General features: G+C 33.3%; 1 protein-coding gene across 3 annotated transcripts in view; it reads right to left on the bottom strand.

Annotated features, from left to right (window-relative positions):
* ATP11B (ATPase phospholipid transporting 11B (putative)) overlaps positions 1 to 22229 on the bottom strand; it is a 104248-nt gene that overhangs the window by 15313 nt on the left and 66706 nt on the right. The window contains exons 19-30 of one of the 3 annotated variants that reach the window (XM_054581039.1): positions 21702 to 21905; positions 19735 to 19888; positions 18131 to 18233; positions 16745 to 16890; positions 15195 to 15254; positions 13525 to 13652; positions 11812 to 11950; positions 7072 to 7137; positions 6457 to 6560; positions 5841 to 6006; positions 3285 to 3370; positions 138 to 263 (exon numbers count right to left, since the gene is read on the bottom strand). In XM_054581039.1, the coding sequence (XP_054437014.1) occupies positions 179 to 263; positions 3285 to 3370; positions 5841 to 6006; positions 6457 to 6560; positions 7072 to 7137; positions 11812 to 11950; positions 13525 to 13652; positions 15195 to 15254; positions 16745 to 16890; positions 18131 to 18233; positions 19735 to 19888; positions 21702 to 21905 (1441 nt within the window). In that variant the 3' untranslated portion in view covers positions 138 to 178. The remainder of the gene's footprint in view (positions 1 to 137; positions 264 to 3284; positions 3371 to 5840; positions 6007 to 6456; positions 6561 to 7071; positions 7138 to 11811; positions 11951 to 13524; positions 13653 to 15194; positions 15255 to 16744; positions 16891 to 18130; positions 18234 to 19734; positions 19889 to 21701; positions 21906 to 22229) is intronic. The other 2 variants (XM_054581029.1, XM_054581021.1) reach the window with 2 other exon arrangements.

The raw sequence follows: 22229 nt of genomic DNA, 5'->3' as shown, positions 1-22229 counted from the left end.
AAACAAAAACAACATGTGAGAAACAATGAAGGAATTAGTAAAGTAAAAACTAAAACGTCAGGCCAGTTCTCCCGTAGCATGCCCCAAACACGAGAACTTAGCGGACGCATCCCCAGGAAGATCCAGCGCAGTACTACCTAGTGCACGTAAGAACTGTCCTGCTGGCTGCAAGCCTCAGCTAGCAGGTGCCTACTGTCCTCCCCTCTGTGCTTGCTTTCAGCAAATTCATATGCTGAGCTGACTGAACCCTTATCTTCTTCCATCTGGAAGGACAGAAAAGCAACAAGTCTCATATTACAGACAATACTCTCACTGTATATAGATTTAGAATCAAAACAGTAAGTTGGGGTCCACAATCTGTGAGGCACAAATGAATGTTCACACACCACTACATTCATTTACTGTCACAAAAGAGAGCTAACAGCAGCTTCTTAAGGGACATACAACAAAGCACACAAAATAAAGCCATGATTTTCCAGTGCACTAAGTCATGTTAAAACCAGGTTTCCTTCAATAAAATTAAATTTCTTCTATTAAAAAATTCCTTGCCACCAATATTTAGGGTTTTCCTTGCAAAGATTTATCCCATTTTGCACTTCTCATGCTCCCTTCTTAGAAGACTTCTCTACTCCAACTGGACTTCAGCAGAGTAGACAGGTCACACGGACTTTCAAATGTTAACATGTGGGTGAAGGGCGCTTGCCTTAACAACATTAATTTAATCCTTAATTTGAAATACATATTTTAGTGTTCACTAAACAAATTATTATTCTTTACTTTTTCTATGTTTGTTTTACAGGCCTTGCAGGGGTGTCCAACCTTTTGGTGACTCTGGGCCACACTGGAAAAAGAAGAATTGTCTTGGGCCACACATTAAATACAGAAACAATGAAAACTGATAAGCAAAAAGGTTTTAAGTAACTTTATGATTTGGGTTGGGTCACATTCACAGCCATCCTGGGCTGCATGGGGCCCACAGGCTGTGGGCTGGACACCCCTGTCAGGTGTATGTGCCCATAGCTAAGCTATGTTCTTGAATTAAAAAAAAAAAAAAAAAAAGTCCTCATTGAATAAAAAACAAAATTTTCCTCATTTCTCTGTATTTTCTCAGTCTGAGGACTGACTAGTAACTATTTCTATACAAAATACTATGGTGAATTTCTTATATATATAAAAAAATAAAGTAGTTGAATTCTTTGGTTTTAAGAGTACAGTAAGTTTATGTAAAGACAGCTTTTTACAATAGCTTTGCCTATAATTCTGGGGAGAGGAAAATATTTTATTCAAAAGAAAAGTGCTAATAATTTTGTGTTAATGGTTCTTAAGAGGTACTACCCTGATTTGAAAGCTCTTAAGGATACTTAATATCTGTATCCTTTTCCTCTCTGGACACAATTAAGCTACCATGGGTAACACCCAGGAATGCTGTTCAGTGCAGTTCAGAACGAAGATGTATTTAAAATTCATAGGGCGCACCAGTAGAGAGATGTAGGTAGGCACCTGTTCTTCACGCCCACCCAGTGGTCGCTCATTGCTCATTTAAGCAACTTATTTCTGCCTGGCCTTTGGCTGAGCACAGTATTTCTTCTTTTTGTTTTTCTCTGATGCTGACAGTAAGTAAATAAATCACAGTGTGCAAAACGATCACTTCATAGGTAAATAACCTGGAGGCTAAGCGAGGTGAACTAATCTGATTAGCACATACAGGGAGCACTACCAGGGTAGCATTAGCGTTCAGGCCCGCTGTCTCCTCCAGAGGGCTCTTCTCACTTTCTTAGGCCGCCTGACAGGAGGCTGGCATGCAGCAAAGGCTACCTGACCAATATCCTGCTATCACTGTGTTCTTTCACAGAAGAATGCTCGGCTTAGCACTTTGTTATACCATTATGGAGCCTGAGACCTCTAGTTTATGATCTCCCTACCTCATTCTTTTTGGGGCTTGATTTAAGCGAGTATGATACATAAAAATATGATTTCATGAAAATACTACAATTATTCTTAATGCAAAAGTTATCTTCACTTGACAAGAGTTTGCCAGAGTGTTCTTCAAATAATGAGCTCTCCTACTGCCTATGAGTTAAAATAATTAGATGTTCAAAAATGTGATGAATATCCACTCTTTTGAGAAAGGCACATACAAATAAAATGTGATATACATATTTGGCTCAACCAAGGTGAAATTTGTTTTGATTTTAATTCTTGTTTTAAACATAAATTTTAGTTGGCTACCACTTAAACACTCACTTGTAAATTCATCTACAATTATTGCAACTTTGTAATTCAAAGTAGAGTATTTCAAAATCTTGAAGGTAAATAAGAAAATCAAAAGGTCTGGCAAAACTTTAGAACAGCTCAAAATTATGAACTCACAGAGTTATTTAATAAGAAGTTATTTAAGTGGTGCTTTGTCAAAGCTATTTATTTGATCAAGTGAATGTAGGGATTAGAAACTTTGAGAATAAAAAAGAATTATATATATGTGTATATATATTTAAGAATCCACAAAATACTGATAGAATGAGAAATCAAAGAGTGCCAAAACTACAGAAATATTTTAGTTAAATTACTTTTTCTCTTCAAAACAGACTGGAGTCAAAGATAATACTATATAGATTTGGTATCTTAATATCAACAGTTCTAACATTTAAGTTTTCATTCTCTTCCATCAAAAGATATCTCTAGACTTCTGGGTTTTGTTTATTTTTTCCCTGTGGTAAATGAGAGAATGGATCTGTCTGTGGAGATAAAGGTATATATAAGAGATACAAAATTTATGTTCAATTTATAGATGCACTAAGCAGCAGCAAGGATATGAAATGCTTCAGCAGTCATTACAATGCACAAAGACAAATATGCACATGAATTTACAACACAGATTAAGGCAAGATAAAAAATGGGCAACTCTCACTTGCAAGTAACGGAAACTTAAAACTTTAGATTTTATGATGAATTTTGGTAGCTTAAATTACTCAACATGCAGGAGCATTCTTAAATATGAATATGACAAGCAGAAGCATTAGAATTGTGCCACAAAAGGTAGTTAAGGTGGAAAATATATAACAAGGTATAGATCTCTGTCCTGTTTTTATGCTGAAATTTTAATCTCAATGAAGAAATGGATTTTTTATTTTTAGGTTGAAACATACATTTAATAAAGGTCAAATTAGAGACAGAGCTGTGCTAACAAAAGATGCTCCACTCTTAATTCATGCCTCTGCCCATCTTTTAATAGTTTAATTGACCTTTAGCATGCAGAAGTTAACAAGGTTCTACTCCTACTCTACCTAAGTTTGCTCAGCTGATTCCTTGCCCTCGACAATGGCTGCAGTGCGATGAACTCGTCACTTAAAGCGACTGTGTTGGAGTACATCTATAAGTGGACAGAAAAGGGATGGGACACACAACAAGTCAGTGAGCTGTATTCATCATCTAAGAGACAGGCACAGGACAAGCTTTGTAAAGACACATCTGTTCCTACAAGAGTAGGAAATATCATACATGGTACATATACATGACCGACATTTGTAGCGCTGCTGGCTTTCTTCCCTCATAACACCACACTGTTATTCTGGAGGAAAACAAGATTCAAAATAAATGCTGACAACTCTTCTTTTGATAGGATTTTTCTTGCTACTTTTGGTAAGCAATGAAGTACCTAACAACTTTCTAATCATTTCTTCATCATTTGAACTCAGAAGTGAAAGTATAAGGCAGCAAAGGAATGATGTCACACATGGGATCTGAATGGCCATATACTGATTAAGGGAAAAAACCCCACAAAGATTCCTGAGTAGAAGTACAGATTTCCTCTTTGGATTTGACCACAACAGAACACTTGTCAAGTCACTTAAAGTAAAATGGGGTAAATAGGAACATTATACCTGCTTTCATACACAGATAAAATGGTTGCTTTTACTGCACATTCCATTTTTAACCAATTTTACCTTATGGTAAGAGAACTACAATATATATCAAGTACTTTCAACCTTTTTTTGCCTAAGGGTCAACCTTAAGGTACCAAATATATCCTATGTAATTCTTTAGAAACAGGCTATCAAAAAGGCTATGAAGAAATCTCTATGAAAATACATCATAATTTGCAAATGCACTGATTATAGAATTTCTAAGGGTAAATATAAATAAATCTAATTATTTACTTTTATGAAGAATAAAGTTTTTAAAGTGATGTCATTAACATATTTTGTTGAAATAGAACTTTATAGGTCAAGAGGGGGGCAGACCAATGTGTGTTCTGCATAAAGGTCTAGAAAAACTGTAATAGAAAATATATTAATAGTATTCTGTTACTGTAAATATTATCTCTTAAGATTAAAAAAGATAGGTACACATTTCTGACATATATTTAAGAATTATATATTGCAGAGTAGAAATGGTTTTCATTACTGATACACATATATGCATAGACAGAGTAATCAGATTATGCAAAATTTTTAGCCGTACTTGGAATCAGTATCACAAAGCAACATCCTCATCATCCTCATAATTATGTTTTTACTGAAGACTTACTACATGTAGGGTCAGGGTTAGGTGTTTTATATTCACTATCTCTAAGAATCATGTAAGACAGTAATTATTCTGATTGTACAGAGGAAATTGAGCCTTAGGAAAATAACTTGATTAAAGACATACATTTTATAAATGGTTAAAACAGTTTCTGAATTAAGTCTGTCAGACTTCAGAGGCCTATGCTGATTCAATGGGATTAAAATGTGTATTGCTTAGGACTGAATTACCAAAGCAAATATAGCCTAAAAAAATGCTGCCATGATCAACTGAAATTAAAATCAATGCACCATTTAGGAAGCCTAACTCAAATCACTACTTAGGGAGCACAATTCTATTTGTAGAATATGTAACTAATTTTCCAAAATTTAAACAAAATTTGCTTGGTAGGTAGCAAATATACAGGAAAAAAATCTCAAACTCGGCAAAACTAAATGATAATGAACTCGCTGTTCACTGGGGCATAAAAGTTAATAAGAATGTATTCTTGAGGATACCTATCCAATGAAAAGGTATAGTTAATAAGACAAATTAAGATAAGACTTCTAGCTCACGTACAAATCAAATATGCAAACAAAGCACATTCAACTAAATAGCTATAATTTCTTGAGCACCTACTGTGTGTTTGGACATTATTTAATCCTCATTACAAAGATAATGAAATAGACATTTCTATCATAACCTTACCCATGTAGATATTCAGAGAGACTTACAAGTCACAGAACTACCAAGTGGTAGACATAACTTTTGAACTACGGAACTGTCACATCAGGCCCTAAAGACCATATTTTTAAACACTATGCAACATACTGTTACTATTTGCTTTAGTTTAATATTTATTATTAAATGTTTGGTGAGAGAATATATTTTATAAAAATCCATTCTTTAAAAATTATTTAGGTTAAAGAACTTATTTTATACTCTTTTTTCAGAAAACAATATAACCTGAAAGAGTATTACTCAAATTCTAATGTTTCTAAAGACATGGATATATATCCCAATTATATATGTCTGATAGAATGCTTTGACAATATTATTTAAAACATATTTATTATTATTATCTGGACATGATAGTTTTACCTTTAAAAGCTGAAGTGGTATAATAACAATGTAATATATAAAAGATTATAATTTGTCGAGTCATACAATTAATAAAAACAATAACTTAAAAAATATCAGATTTAACATGATTTAGACTGTAAAATGCTTAATACAGAAGTAGAGAATCTCCTATTTTCTAATATAAGAAAATTGTAATGACAGCTATTCACAGTTAAAGCCCCCAAATAAAAGGTTTTGTATATAAAAATGGTTACCTGCGCCTTTTCAGTATTTGTTGGATGGAGCTGCCTGTCAAATACTTTCTTCACAATATCAAGAAACAGACATATTACAACCATGAGGATTATGGCAAACCAAACAGAACCACTTGATAGGAGCTGAAAAAATACAAAATACATATTCTGGGAGCTCGAAAAAGGCCTGCAAAGAAAGAAAATGGGCTTAATAAGACTAGAAACTGGTAAGACAGTTTCTTAAATCAACATATCCTATAAATCCACAATATTTGAAGGTTAACAATTTTAACCTGGAATACAAGTTTGAGATAATGTTCAAAATTTGAAACCAGTAATTAATTGAATAACTAATAAAACAAGACAGACTTTAGTTGTTAAAACAAAATTCAACAGCCCTGGTTGAGTAGCTCAGCTGGTTACGAGTGTCGCCCCAGTACACCAAGGTTGAAGAGTTCCATCCCCAGGCAGGGCACATACAAGAGTAAACCACTGAATACGTAAGTAAATGGAAAAACATATCAATGTTTCTCTCTTTCTCCCTCTCCCCCACCCCTTCCCTGCTTCCCCGCCTTCTGCTCTTTTTCTAAAGTCAGTAAATGAAAAAAACAAACAAAAAGACAGTATAGTCACTCACCAGAGAATCCCTCCATAAAACAAAGAAAATACAAAATAGAATATAATAGATCCCCAGGTAACAAAATGGTTGATCCAGGTCCAAAAGTGAGTTTCCAAAGCCATCTAAAAAAAATTTTTTTAAAAAAATTCTTAATATAGCATATCTTTAACCTCTAGGATGAAAGTCACAAATGAGTTAATTATAATGTGACTAAGGTTCCTATGGCAAATTCTCTTAGAAGATAAATATTAACACAAGGATCACAGAAGAAAACTGAACAATTAAAGTTTATAGGATTTTTCTTCTCAGAGGAAACAGCATTGAAATTTCATGACAATTCTTAACTCTATTGTCTGAAACAACTTCTATTGTCTTGCATTTTATACAGAGAAGCAAAATTTCAGAGATGATTACTGTGGGATTAACCTTTATTTAACCATAAAAATCATGGAGGCTTTATAAATAATGAACTTAAATAAGATTTTTGACAAAAATGAAAATAAATTATTAAATAGCAATCAGTGAAATTATTTATGACTAAAAAAGGAAATACATCTACTTATGGCTAAAGAAATTTAACTATGAATTATACAGACACAAAATTTGTCCATGTTTCTAATTTCTGTACCATACCTTTACTGTGACAGTAATGACCATGACCGTGAAGACCAAGGTGCCAAATGTCCAGTTTCCAAACATCTAAACAAAAAGAACAAACCATTATTGCATTATGTGTCACCATGATGCTAAGGCAAAAAGTAACTTCACTCTTGACTAAAAATCACTTGCGTTATTTAAGCCAGTTACATTTCAAAGCTGTAACTAGATGAGTGAAGTTAAAGCAGCCTGTGAAGAAACACCACAAACTTGACAATGTTTATTATCATCATCCGTTGCATATCATCAGACTGGAAACCCAAGACTGGTTTGGAATTCTGTGGCACAGATTGTTTTTATTTAGAATGATAGAGTAAATGCTTTATTCCTGTCACACAGTAAAAATAATAAGAAAACCCTGTTTGATCACAGTTATTGGGATGGCCATAAAGTTGTTATTCTTTTTCTTTCCATGGCTCTCATAGTGCTTAGTTGTCTTTAACATCATTTGAAACAACTTTGTTAGGTTGTATTGTGACAGCTGTCTTATCAGTGTGTATTTAAAAAAAATTATCAAAATTGGTGAATTTTTGTGCAGCCATTTTAATATTGAAGATGGGAGAAAATACACAACATTTTCAGTGTATTATGCTTTATTATTTCAAGAAAGGTAAAAACACAATTGAAACGCAAAAAAAAAGATTCATGCAGTATATGGAAGAAGGCGTCTAATGTGTTGAAAATGGTTTGTGAAGTTGCTGGTATTATCAACATTTTAGCCAAACAATTCTTTGCTGTGGGGCTGTAATTATGCATTGGAAGATGTTTAGCAGCACCCCTGGTCTTTAACCACTAGAAGCCAATAGTAGGAGACAGCAGATAAACTCACTATGCAAATCAATAGTTATTGGTAAAAATGAAAAATGTCTTTTATTTTATGGAAAAAACTAAAGAGATGTTTGACCACTACAATATTTTCTGAAGCTATTCCAACCATAAGTTATAGCAGGTAACTTGCCACTCTATTTCTGGACACAGCATAGGCAGAGCAGGAAAAAAATTACAGAAAAAAAAAACAATACCTAAAAGGAGAGAGAATTAACTACAGAATTACTCCTCAAAGGATTCCTTGTAAAAATGCTGTGTATGTCAGTCAGAAAGTATCTCCCTGGGCTTTACAGCAAAAACTTACACAGTTTATTAAAAATGCAGAATCCCCAAAGAATGTCAGGAGTAAAGTTTTACAAGTAAGAACACAACCAGAAGTTTATGTTAATTTAGTTTATAAAGTAGTCATAGTCTTTACCATTGGCTTGAAAATTACTTAAAAGGTTGTTTTATTACCACAGATTTCTAATTAGCATTTATGGGGGGGGACCCGAAAAACCCCAGAATTTATTTATATTCTGGCTGTATTTATATTGGTTGTATTTATACTTGTATTTTTTTCCCTTAAAAACGACCTGCCAAAATGTGTAAGGTTTAGGTATACTAAACCTAGCTCTGCCCTTGCTCAAAAGAGACAGATGCTTAATACACTACCACTATCTGCTTGTTTTCTGGATAACTTCTAACTGAATTTATTACTTAGTTATTTAATAAAGCCAGACTTGTATTCGAAATTAAAAACAATTATTCATTATTCATTGGTACACTCAACTATTAGTAACTGAGTACCTACTGGGTTGGTCAAAAAGTACGTTTAGTTTTTTTCTGTAAAATAAGACATGTTTTTCATTTTCACCAATAACTTTATTGATTTGGATATTCTGAGTATGTCAGTTATCTCTTGCTATTGACTTCTAGTGGGTAGAGGGCAGGGCGCTGCTAAACATCTTCCAATGCGTAGTACAGCCCCAAAGTAAAGAATTTTTTGGCCACAATGTCAACAGTACCAAGAAACTTCACAAACCACTTGACATGTTCGATCAGTCAAAGCACCTTCTCCACAGAAAGCACAAATCTTTAAAAAAATATATATATATATTTATTGATTATGCTATTCCAGTTATCCCAATTCCCCCCACTTTGCCATCATGGATGGCTCGTTCCCAAGGTATCCCTCCCGATTTTTATCCACCACACGTGAATATGAGATGGTCCGTTCTGCTGCCACTGCCTCTCCATACCACACTGCACCTCTGCACCTCTGCCCCTCCTGCCCATTTGGATGAATGTGGCTTCTTTCAATCCTTGGTTGTCGGACTTCCACAGAGCTCGATTTTCTGACAGTTGGGAGTGTTGTTTGTTTTGAGGTCTAGCTGTAACTCTTTCTCTGGTTGCATGAGAAGGTGACCCGTGTTTATGCCTCCATCTTGACTAGAAATCTGCACAAATCTTTTTTTGTTTCAGTTGTGTTTTTACCTTTTTTGAAATAATAAAGTATAATACACTGAAAAAGTTGCATATTTTCTTTCATCTTCAATACTAAAATGGCTGCACAAAAATTCACCAGTTTTGTTTTTTTTTTTACATGCAGCACACCGATAAGACAGCTGTCACAATACAATCTAATAAAATCGTTTTGAATGAAGTTAAAGACAACTAAGCACTACAAGAGCTACCATATGAACAAACTAAATGAACTTTTTGGCCCACACGATTTATATGCCAGTTACCATTCCAGGCTTTGGGATAAATAAGATGAACTTGCTATCCTCATGGAGCTTATACCAAGTGGATGAGAGAGATAAATAAAGCTAGAAATATATACCTTGAAGTAGAGATTAGTGTTATGAAGAAAAATAAACAGAGCAGAGGTCCAGGAAGTGATGAAAGGTGAGAGAGGTGGCATTATACAGAAGTGGGTAGAAAGCCCTTCTTAGGTCTGTGATGTTTCAGCAGACCTGAATGAATATATCACTAATGATTTTGAGGAGCTCCTTGGATATATGATCATATTTTTATTTTTAAAAGATCACGTGGGCTGCTGTACAGAGGACAGCAGCAAGGGGAAGAAAAGGAGCAGGAGCAAAGAGGAAGTAGCTGTTATGGCCCAGAAAAGAAATGATGATGATGATCTAGACAATGTGGAGAAGGGCAGTAGTGTAAACACTTAGGATGTGTGTAACATCAAAACCAATGTAACTGCATATGGATTGAGAGAGAATTGAAATCAAGAATAACAACCTAGACTTCTGCCTGAGCAGTTGGGTAAAAGGAGGTAGCATTTATTAAATAAGGAGAAGTGGAAAGGGACCAGGTTTGCAAAAGACAAAAATAAATTCTGTTTTAGCTATATTAAGTTTGAGATTCCAGTGGGACTTGTGAGTGGAGAAGGTAGTTACTTATTTGAATCTGAGACTGGCAGAGATGTAAATTTGGGAGTTTCCAGCATATAATCAGTAATTAAACCATAAGAATGAGTTCACCCTGTGTACAGGTAAAGAAAAGATGACATAGCCCTGAGCCCTTAGCCACTGCTCCGTTGGTTCTCAAAGTGGGTGATTTTGCCTCCTGAGGCAATTTTCTCAACCTGAGTTTAACTGTCTAATATGCAAAAGTAATAGATGACATTTTCCACATACACGGTTATTACAATTTAATAGGCTAATACATATTATATACCTGGTACAAGCAATAAAAGGTAGTTATGATTTGGGAAGTACTGTAGTCTTAATGCAACACAAACTATAGTCATCCCTCTTTTTGTCCCTATCAGGCTAAATATGTCCTCAGAAGTGAAGTGGCAGTAATATATATTTTCCTACACTACATCCTGAAGAGATGTGAATGATTCAAGGCTCTCTACAATTGAGACCCATTTCCTTCACTGCGCTTGCAGATTTTATTATTTTATTTGCTTATTTTCTGTATCCCTCACAAGACTCTAAGCTCATTACTTTCATACATCCAAAAGCTAGCACTGTATTTGAAAGGAATGGTTAATCCTCAATGAATGTTCGCAGAGCAGATAAAACTTAATATTCACCTCTTTGTAAATCCTGTATGTCTGTGTCACTAAATATATTTTGCAAAACTTAAGTACTGCCAATGGAAAGGGGAAACCAAAGGGGACAAGCATTTCCAGTCCACCCTAGGATCACTGCTGTCGCTTCCTTTCCTCCTATCTTGCTAAGCTTAGAAAAAGAGGCCTAGTTCTGCCAAGAGTCCCTTGACATGAGCACTCCAATTAGGACACGGTAACAACGTACTATGTCACACTCTTTCCCACTTTCATATTTCCAAAAAGTGGCCATTTTAAATAGTAACTTAAAACATCCTCAAAAATTGCTAGTGTGCACTGAATAGTATCATAGCACTTCCTAAGCATACCAAAAAAAAAAAAAAAAAAAAAAAAAATTCATGCAATTAAAAAGCAAAAAATGAAACACTAAATACTCATTTCTCATCGAAAAAAGGTGGGTCATATTATTTCTCCAACTGGCCTATTGTGAGGATTAATGGATATGGGGAAGGTAAAGCACTTAGCACAAAAGTAAGCACTAAATAAACAGTAGCTATTATTAAAACATAATCCTGAAGTGAACAGCACAGGTGCATGAACATTCCCTTGTATTAATTCATTTTTGAATAGCAAAATTCCCTAGTACCTTGAGTTTCATTTCAATATTAAACTATATTGCCTTTTTAAAAATTCTTGATTTGTATAAAATCTTAGTAAGTAAAAAGGTTTAAAACCTTTTTATAATTGTATTTTAATATCTGTAATTTTATAATTTAAACTGAATTTAACTTTCATTTTTTATAATAGAAAGTTATCAAAAACTGAATTAAATTATTAATGAATGATTTTTTAAAACCTATCTATTTTACCTGGCCATTTCCAAGCAGAGATATATCATTCCCCATTAGAAAATAGGATCCAAAAAAGAAGATAAAGGCATGACTGAAACCCAGGATGGTCCAATAAAGAAAAGTTTTCATGCTTAGTTGACGGTTTTTACTAATGTCTCTGTAAATTAAAAACAAAGGAGAAAAAGGAACATATTAGGACTTACATTTATTATTTACCTACTTAATTATAATTTTGTAATTTAAAAAGAGTCAATTTTTAAAGTTTGAAAATATTGGCAGAAAGAATAAACCCCAATTTACCAACTATTGGTTGGCCAAAAAGTTTGTTTTTTTCCATAAGATGGCTCTAGTAGCGCTCAGTTGTCTTTAACTTCATTTGAAACAATTTTGTTAAGACTGTATTATGAGAGCTCTCCTATCAGTGTGTATTAAAGAAAGAAAACACCGAAACTGGTGAATTTTTGTGCAGTCATTGTAATATCGAAGATGGAAGAAAATATGTAACATGCTTGGCATACTATGCTTTATTATTTCAAAAAAGATAAAAATGCAACTGAAGCGCAAAAAAAGATTTGTGCAGTGTATGAAGAAGGTGCTGTGACTGATCGAATGTGTCAAGGGTTGTTTGCAAAGTTTCGTGCTGGAGACTTCTCAATGAACGATGCTCCGTGATTGGGTAGACAACCCAGTGAGGATGATGGCAATCAAATGGAGACATTAATTGAGAACGATAGTTATACCATGCAGGAGACAGCTAACATACCCAAAATATTGGAATCAATAAAGTTATTGGTGAAAATAAAAAAATGTGTCTACTATTTTATGGAAAAAACTAAACAAACTTTTTGGTCAACCCAATACTACTTGTAATTAATCATACAACCATTTAACAGCTTATTGTTCACATAATGCATTCAAATTCATTTTCTCATTTGATAAAGAAATATGATATAAACATAATACTTCAGTTTAATTGTAAAAAAAGGTGATTTATTGGTATTGTAGTCTGTTGTAAACATTTAGTCACTGCCATGACTGATCTTTTTAGTGGAGTCATTTGCGTAAGGTTCAGCACTGAGATTCCCAATCAACTTCATGTCCACCAATAGCTATTATGACAAGAAGAGTCTTTGCCAATCTTGGGTCAAGCTCAGGCCTAGATATACTGGCAAATCAAGGTGAAGTTATTACCATTTCTGGATAACTGAATACCTCTGTAAGAGTGGAGGTCAGATGGATGTGGAAATTGTAAGCTGGTCCCGAGGAATGGCTCCACATCCCTGTGATTACTTGGTTCTGTGGAACCAGGACTAACTTAGGGGAAATGGATGAGAATTAATGTCCCCAACCCTATATTTTACATCGATTACTCATAAACTTGGCAATGCTAGAACATGAACTATTTTTTAAGGAACTCTAGAGACAACCAATTATCGAGTAACTTTATTTGTGCACATGAAATGGAATATTACTGGCTTGCAACAGTAACTGCAAATTATACAACTGCCTAATACATTACTAGTATGGAAGTGTTCATTCCTAAAAATATTGGAAAAATTATTGTGTTCAACAATTAGAAACCATACAACAACTAAAGTACTTTCCTTAGTAAAGTATTAATCACTAAGAAACTACCCAATGTATTTTTAAGGTACTGTTAAAAATTGATTAGCTATATATACTACTTGCAATCAGAGTTGTTATGGACGTTTAACACTGGAAAATCCTTACCGATAGAGGGTGGGCTTGTTCTGTAATACATGAGGGTCTATATGCTGTTCCAGTAGACTATATATCAGAATAGGCAGGGAAGTAAAACAGATGTTGTATAAAGTCAGGTACACGCTGTCATACAACGTCTAGAAAGAGAAATCAGTAGGAACTTTGAGATCCTAATTATGTAGTATGATTATACTTACGCATACAAAAACAAAGCATATAAACATAAACATAAAAATGTTTATTTCAGTTTATACCAAAATCTTTTTTAATAATTCCAATCTGTTTCTGACATAAACATATATATATATATAAATATATATAAATAAAATATTCATAGATTCATATTCTTTGTGGGAACTGGAGTATTTTGTTATGTCAAATTATTCTGGAATTACAGTAAATTGGACCTACATTTCAAGATTCTCCACAAGTCATTCACTGTGATGTAACTTCACATAATTCTACACGTTGCAACGGTTTTTACTGTTCCTTTGATATGCTGCACATTTAGTCTTGCTTTCACAGTTTTGCCTTCACATCTAAGACGTATACTTCCTTTAAGGCATGATCCATGAAACTTTGAATATTTTTGATAGCTTCCTCTAAACAGTCATGTGTACTACTGTTAGTACTAATTTGCTTAGCACTCTGCCTATGCTTCACATATTGATCTTATTGTTAATATTTCATCTTTAATTATACTGTAAACTCCTTGGAAACAATCAAAATAAGTTAGTTCATCTTGTCATATGCTCTTATAGCATTTATTTCATTCAAGTAAGCAAACACTGTTACTGGCAATCAGTGACTAAGCAGATACTTACAATTTGGAGTTACCAAAGGTAAACAAGAGAAAACAGTTAAGGACAGAAAAAACTTGAGAAAAAAAAAAAGATAATTAAGTGCTTGTTACTTCAATAAATTTGAAGAAGTATCTTGATCAATTAAAGATGTATAGTGTGGTATGTTCAGAGGGTGCTCTAATCAGAAGCAGTAGGTCTAAATATGATTTAGTTATTAACTTAGCTATGAGATCTTGGGCAAGTTACCAAATCTCTGTGTATTTCAATTTCCTTTTTTTAATAAAGTCAGACAGCGTAGATTAGGAATGAGAAGTATGTGACATGTATAGCTGAAGACCCACCACCATGAGCTCATTACAGCTACTGCTAATCACAGACAGGGTTTTCTCTGTGAGTCTATACCTTCAGAACCCCTTTCCATAAAGCACTGGTGGAGGTCCCTATAAATTAGAGTTAGTTTCTGAGATTAAACCTGTATGTTATCCCTGGACTCTACCACTAAGGTTCCTTCCAAATCTACAAATATTTTATGAGTCAAAACAAAGAGATTTTTTTTCTCTCAATAGTTTTCTGCCTTGGCTTCATATGGATTTTATAGAAATATTACACATAAATTGAAAAAGTTACCAAAATTCTCTATTAAGCTGTTAAGAGTTAATATCCATTTTTTGAAAAGTATCAAGAATTAAAATGTATTTTGATATTAACATCACTTCAGACTGAAAATAAGAATAAATATTATGTTATACTGACTAAATAGACAAGTTTTATCTACTTATCAGTGGGAATATGAAAAATTCCCTCCAAGTATCTATCAAAGGCTGAACACACATACTTTATTCTAAATGTATACAACAAAAGCTTCTATTTACTTACTTGTTGAGAAAACAAACAGTAGAACTGATATAAAAATTGGGGTGTGATAAAACATACATTCTGAAAAACAAGATTAAATGGAAATAATTAAAATATTCAGGTCTAAAAGAAAAAACATTTAAAGATGGCTAATGATCCAGAAACACAATCTCAGTTGACATGGAAAACAGAAGATCTCATAAGAACTTGTCCAGATAAAATGGCAAAACAGAACTCCCATTTTATTAAAAAGTCTAGTAGTATTCTAAGTAGCACTGCAAATGTCAGAATAAAATACCATTGACTCATATCATTGCCAAGCAATACCATAATTTTTAATTTACATTTTCCAATTATTATTCAATACTTGTCATATACGGTACAATAAGTTTTACTTCAACTTTAGGGCTAAATAGCTTTAAAATGCTAAAAAAAATTTAAAACAGAATAAATGAAACAATCAGAACATCTTTTGATTTCAATACACCTATGTCACAGCAAAGCTATAAAAAATATAAGCTAGGAAAAAACCTACCACCATCATTTATTAGCAAAATGCAATCTACCTGTGTTCTTTCATTGGCTTGCAACTATTAATTATAGGTATATATACAATAGAAGACATACAGGTGTATTAAATGTCTTGGTACTAAGGGGCTCTTAACTTGAGTTCCATAGAATCCCACCTTCCCCAAAAGGATCAAGAGACAGAAAGGTAGTACATCAACATAATTAGGTCCCTTGTAATCTTATGTATGTATTTTATTTTATGTATCCAAAAGCCTTACGCTGAGTCACTTAATACATCTCACTAGACTACTAAATGTTCACTCATGGCACAAAAAGATTTAGAACCTCAGCTTGAAACCAGCATATTTAAGTTAAATTAAAAAGTATTACTGGTTCAGCCCTGGCCAATGTGGCTCAGTTTATTGGAGCATCGTCCCATAAACTGAAAGGCTGTGAGTTTGATTCCTGGTCAGGGCACATGCACAGGTTGTGGGTTCGGTCCCAGGTCAGGGCACACATGAGAAGCAAACAATTGATGTTTCTCTGTTCTCTCTACATCAATGTTTCTCCTCCTCCCTTCCTCTCTCCCTAGAATCAAAGGGCGTGTCCTCAGGTGAGGAAAGAAAAATTTTAAAAAACCCAAAACATGAGTATTACTGATTGAAAACAAAATAACATCAACTAAATCAAATTAAACGAGTTCTAATTTGCATAAAGTGTGTCCGTTTTAAGTGTAAATTTTTTTATGTCTTGACAAATTTATACACCTGTGTAACAACCACCACAAACAAACTACGTAACTTTTCCATTATGTGAAATTCTCTATATATCCCTTTCCAGTCAGTTCTATAACCTGCACCCTTGACACCAGGTAACCACTGATTTGCTTTCTGTCAGTACAAATTAAATGCATGACTAGTAATCAAAGTATATTCCATAAACTGTTATTTTTACTTATGGAAACAATTTTTAAGAATAACTTGTATGGTAATAGCATTCTTTCAACTGAAGCCTCAAATTACAGTCAATAATAAATTTTAAAATAGCTCCATGAAACTCACCTTATAAAAAAAATACTGTACAAGGGTAGCTATTCTAATATAATAAAAATGACCATGAACAAAAAGCAACTTGGAGAGAAATTTAAATCTAGCTATTGCATAGTCACTGTTTCTTGCAGCTTGTCTTCCTTCTTTACCCATGATTCCTGTAATAAAGGGAACAAAAAGGCAAATTCATTGATAACTGATTAGTATAATTTTCATGATATATCTGTGAATATGTTAATTACATATTCCTGGACTTAGGATCACCATATCCTAATACACAGCAGACATCAGGTTCCCAAAAGTTTGTTCTAAACAAATGTGTAATCTAAGACAAAGCTACAATAGATACCAGGCATGTAATATCAATTTTCAAAGATTTAGAATATAATATAAAGTACAATAAATATAAAAATAATATTCAAAGTCCAGGATCTAATAAGAACCTCAGAAGCTCAAAGTCCTAGTTAATATATTTCTAATGGAGAGGATGCTATAAAACAACTTTAACTTCACTGAACACGAAAATATCCAAAATGATTTGAATCTAGCACAAATGAGCGTGTTTAAAATTTTCATGCATAACTCAAACAAAATGTGCTTTTAAAAAGTACAATATCATTTGAAATCAGTCCATAATTTTATCTGATAAATATAAGCAAACATGCATAACTCATAGACACAATGTTGTGGTGACAGCCAGAAGGGGGTGGCTGGGGTGGGTGGAGGTGGGCGAAGGGGCGGAAAACGGGGACATCTGAAAGAGCGTCAACAATAAAAATAAAGGGAAGAAACACCCATAGTTTTCTCTTTACTCCTGTATTTGTACAATAAAATTATTGAGGAAGACAGATTAGAATATAGTTTACATAGGAAATAACTGATAACTTAAATATAAATAAAATATTCGTGTTCTGAATCCAGTAAAAATTCAGGGCAAAAAAAATTAGGATAAAGTTTATTAAATAAGAAGTCTATTTTAAATTTTATATTTTATTACAGTCTGGTATAATTTCCTGTCTCTAAAATTGTCTTTAAAATGAGCTGCAGAATCTTCAGATTGACCAATAATAACAACATTTTAAAACAAGGATTTAAAACCATGAGGGCAACTCTATGTAAATCAACAAATTTAGAGTTAAAATAAAGTTAAAGAATTTTAAAAAAGTGAATTTACTCATGTGATATTCATGCCCTTGAAAATTCGGAATTAAAATATTCTAAATATTGAACTAATTATAATAGGCTTCTGATGGGGACACACTGAGATATAGTACCATGTGGCATTCAGTTTTCACTCGTGTATTTAATATTGTACTTTCGTTTACAAAAGGAAAATTCAAGATCCCCAGATAATTATACCAACATTAAAAGTTCAGGGGGAAAAAAAAAATCAATCACCTATGCCAACATGTGCTTCCTGTATCATGCTTACATCATTAGCACCATCACCAACAGCCAATGTTATAGGTTTCTCAGGTGAGATTTTTATCAGTCTTATTACCTGAAAGATATACAAGTAATTAGGTACTTATGATAAAATTTCAACTTTCTTAGATTTATATAAAGTCATTTATCCGCAATGACTCTGTTAAAATAGAAAAAAATTAGTTTTATGTTAGACAATAGTATACCCTGGGATTTGTTTTTCGAGGGATGTCTCCACAAAGATGTCAGAAATGTCTTTAAGAAATGAGACTGGAAAATAGTACTATCTTGGATTTTATTATGGGAAGAAAGAATCTTCAAATACAGCTTAAATTTATAAAAATCATAATAATAATTGTGTAAAAAGTAACTATACTTAATTGAACTTTGACAGGCAAAATTTTTTATTTCTCAAGAAATTATTCTTTTCATTTGATATGGAAATAAAAGTAATTATTTTCTCCTGTAATAAAATTTAAAAAAACAATCAAAATTAAATTCAATAAAATTTAAAAAATGTTTCTTTGAAATTCTTGAGTGTACTTTTATAAAGAGCCTAGACATTAGCTCTGTCTGGTCTCTAGTTTTAGTCTCCACAGACTGGAGGGACATGTATTATAATAACATAGGCATTGTAACAAAATTCCATGGAGCCAAGAAAAATTGAATGTCTAATTTATTAGACTTGTATGTGAAAAAATCAGTGTTTACATGTGCATTTCAAAGGATACTGTTTATGAAGGATATAATCTAAGACCTCAAATTACAAAGTTGGAGTTCAAAAAATGTATGTATAGGCTTTTACTTGAATCACACCTGAAATTTAAATATTTTCTGTACATAACTTTATATCGCAAATTAATTGGCTTTTCAACTTCTTTCTAAAGTTCTATTACTTACCAGTCATTTTTTTCCCCTATTTTTTTACACACATCTATATTTATTGATTCCAGAGAGAGAGAGAGAGAGAGAAGAAAGGAGAGGGAGAGAGAAACAGAGAAAGAGAGAGACAGAAACATCGATGTGTGAGAAACATCGATTGGTTGCCTCTTGCACACACCCCAACTGGGGACTGAACATGCAACCTAGATGTGTGCCCTTTCCAGGAATCGAACCAGCAACCTTTTGGTGCACGGGAAGACACTCCAACCTACTAAGTCACAGCGTCTGGGCACTTAACTATTTTTAACAAAGAGAATTATCACTTCATGACAATGCAAGAATGAACAGAGATCAACAGAATCACTCAAAGGTGCATGTGAATTGAAGTCTCTTAGGCTCTGTCAGTAGGTAAGTAATTAACTTGTGAAACTTTAGTTACCACAGTTCAAATCACAAACTGCTACCCATCACAGCTATTCTAGGTTACGATGAACAGTGGAAACTTTTATAATCACTCTGGCAATTTCAATGTTCTAATGTACATGGTTAAAATTCCTAACATGAGAAATGACTGACTGACTCCTAGTAAGATTCATGTATTACATGCCACCAAATGAAACTAGGTAAGACACTGACCTTAAAGAATACTTTTAGATCTATACATCTTTATGAAACTTTTAGTAATACAAACATACCTTGGCTTTCTGCAGTGGCGCCATACGACAGCACAATACAGCTGAACAGTTTCTGCAAACGTCCATAAATAGTTTTTCATGCTCCCTGAGTGCAAGAGATAGACTGGTCCCATCCACCACAAGCCCATGCTGAATCACATGATCCTCTGTAATTCTAAAACAGAAAATAATTATATCCTCTGTAAGACACTTTGAAGTCATATTATTTATACTCAGTAAACAAGAGTCTCACTGAAAGAGGGACCATTCATCTACCAACTTTATTATTACAAAACTGGTATGTCAGGGAACAAACTAAACTGTATTATCTTGAAATAAAGATTAAGTGAAACTGAGAGTGACTGCTATTATGAATAAACAGATTATATTCAATTTTACAATGACTGAATTAGTTAACTGTATTTTCTAAATGTGAATTATAACATTCTGAGTATATCCTGAGTATAATCTGAATATATATTCTCCCAAATTATGAGTATAAAGTCTTATGAAAATAAAAACATTATTAGTTTCATTTCGTAAATCCTGATTTTAAAAAATTAAAAAATATTCAGGAAAATTCATGAACTAAATTATGTATACGTAGGAAGCAAATGAATAAAGGAATCATAACTGTTCTTGATATTAATTCCTACAATGGGCTGTGACTTGAGATATTACTCTGTGGAGAAACACGGGTAACACTGCCCTTGAGGGCATGCGCTAATAAATACTACTCAAAGTATGGGCTGATTACTGGCAGCTGGGCAAAAACTATTTGTTGCTAGGAAGAGATAAGAAGCTTGCATCAGTATGTAAACCAACTACATTACTGAAAACACTATTTTGTTCCACTGTTTCTCCCCATTCTCCGTTTAGAGTAAGATTTCTTGAGGAAAGAAGCAGTGCATAGATTGACATTCCGGTGCAAGCTCCTTCACGCTGTTGAAGGCCAGCACTCAAAGGAGCACTGTGCTACATCCACCGCAAGAACATCACGCTCATTTCACCACTGGGGTTACAATACAGTACACACTGCTACTAAGAAATACCCCTCTCTTTTAATTTTATTTTTTCCCCAGCTTTACTGAGATACTGACATATAACACATTTAAGTTTAAGGTGTGCAATGTGATGATTTGATACACATGTGTATTATGAAATAATCACCATTATATAAAAGATAGTACAAGTCTACTAATGAGAAAAATAAAAATCATTTTGGGAGAGAAGGAAAAGTAACATTTTGCCTAACTGGAGTTTAATGATTCTCATCATCAAAATCAATCACAAATGTCCATTTGTTAATGCTGACTCTGTAATGAAATTTTACATTTTAATACTACAGAACAATCTGCAATGAGATTTTATATCTTATCTTTCAATTTTTTTTAAAAGGTAGCATATTGAAGTGTCACTAAATAATACAATGCTTCACATCTAATTTGATAAAACAACACTATGCTTTAAAAGTGTGATATTAAAAGTCCATTTTTCTTGTTTGGAGCTGATGAGTAAATACTGATAACTGAAATATAATAAAACGACATACAACAATAGGTGTGGCACTCAAGACACTATGGAGTTAAAATTGTGTCACTGTTACTTGAAGTATATCAAGCAGCAGTGAGAAGTGAAAAAAGTGCTTCATAAGGTCTCTTGTAACTATTCAACTGTTCTGCTACAGAGCAAAAGCCTTCACTGATGTTAAGTAAATAAATGAATGTTGCTGTGTTTCAGTAAAAGTTTATTCACAGGCAAACTTTATTCACAGATACAGACATTACAAAGAAAGAAAACTATAGGCCAATATCTCTGATGAACAAAATATGAATTTCATATAATTTTCACAACATGAAATTAGATTCTTTTTTTATCCATCAGATAATGTAAAAATTATTTTGAGCTCACAGGCTATAAAAAACAGGCAGTGGGCCATAGTTTGCTTTCCCCTGAAAACTCAATGATCCAAATAATTATATTCTTACCTTCTGGCAAGCTGTCTCAACTGTTCGGCACATTCACTGTCTGATTTCTGGTTTATAAGTTCAAGAATATTCATGGTTCTGTGAAAATGCCCACATGATAAACTCACACTAACAGCTGTTTCGTGTTTATCTCCAGTGAGTACCCATACTTTGATACCGCCCATCCTCAATGCTTCAATAGTTTCTCGAACTTTATCTTGTAGTCTGAAAATAAAAGAAATAAAATCAGCAGTAGGAAATACCTTTCTGATTGTACTTTAAGTATAAATCAAACAGTGTAAGTAAGGTAAATTCTAGACTTCTTGACCTAGGAATTGTTACAGTAATGTTCAGTTCAGTAATATAACGGAAATTTTTTCCCATTAAGAAACAGAAATAACCAAATCAGTGATCAACTAGGTAACATAAAAAATCTACAACCTCATATTTTAAGAGTATATTTTCAAAGCTGATATTTACAGAACTAAGTATATGGTCTACCTAAACTATTTTATTAGAAAGTCTTACATTTCAAATTATAAGATTTTC

The sequence above is a fragment of the Pteronotus mesoamericanus genome, unplaced genomic scaffold (genome assembly GCF_021234165.1).
Source record: "Pteronotus mesoamericanus isolate MK-2021 breed Mesoamerican mustached bat unplaced genomic scaffold, CSHL_Meso_final contig_116, whole genome shotgun sequence".
In the NCBI taxonomy this organism is placed as follows: Eukaryota; Metazoa; Chordata; class Mammalia; order Chiroptera; family Mormoopidae; genus Pteronotus; species Pteronotus mesoamericanus.
The sequence above is the reverse complement of the archived record's forward strand: the minus strand, read 5'-3'. Positions and strand labels throughout refer to the sequence as shown.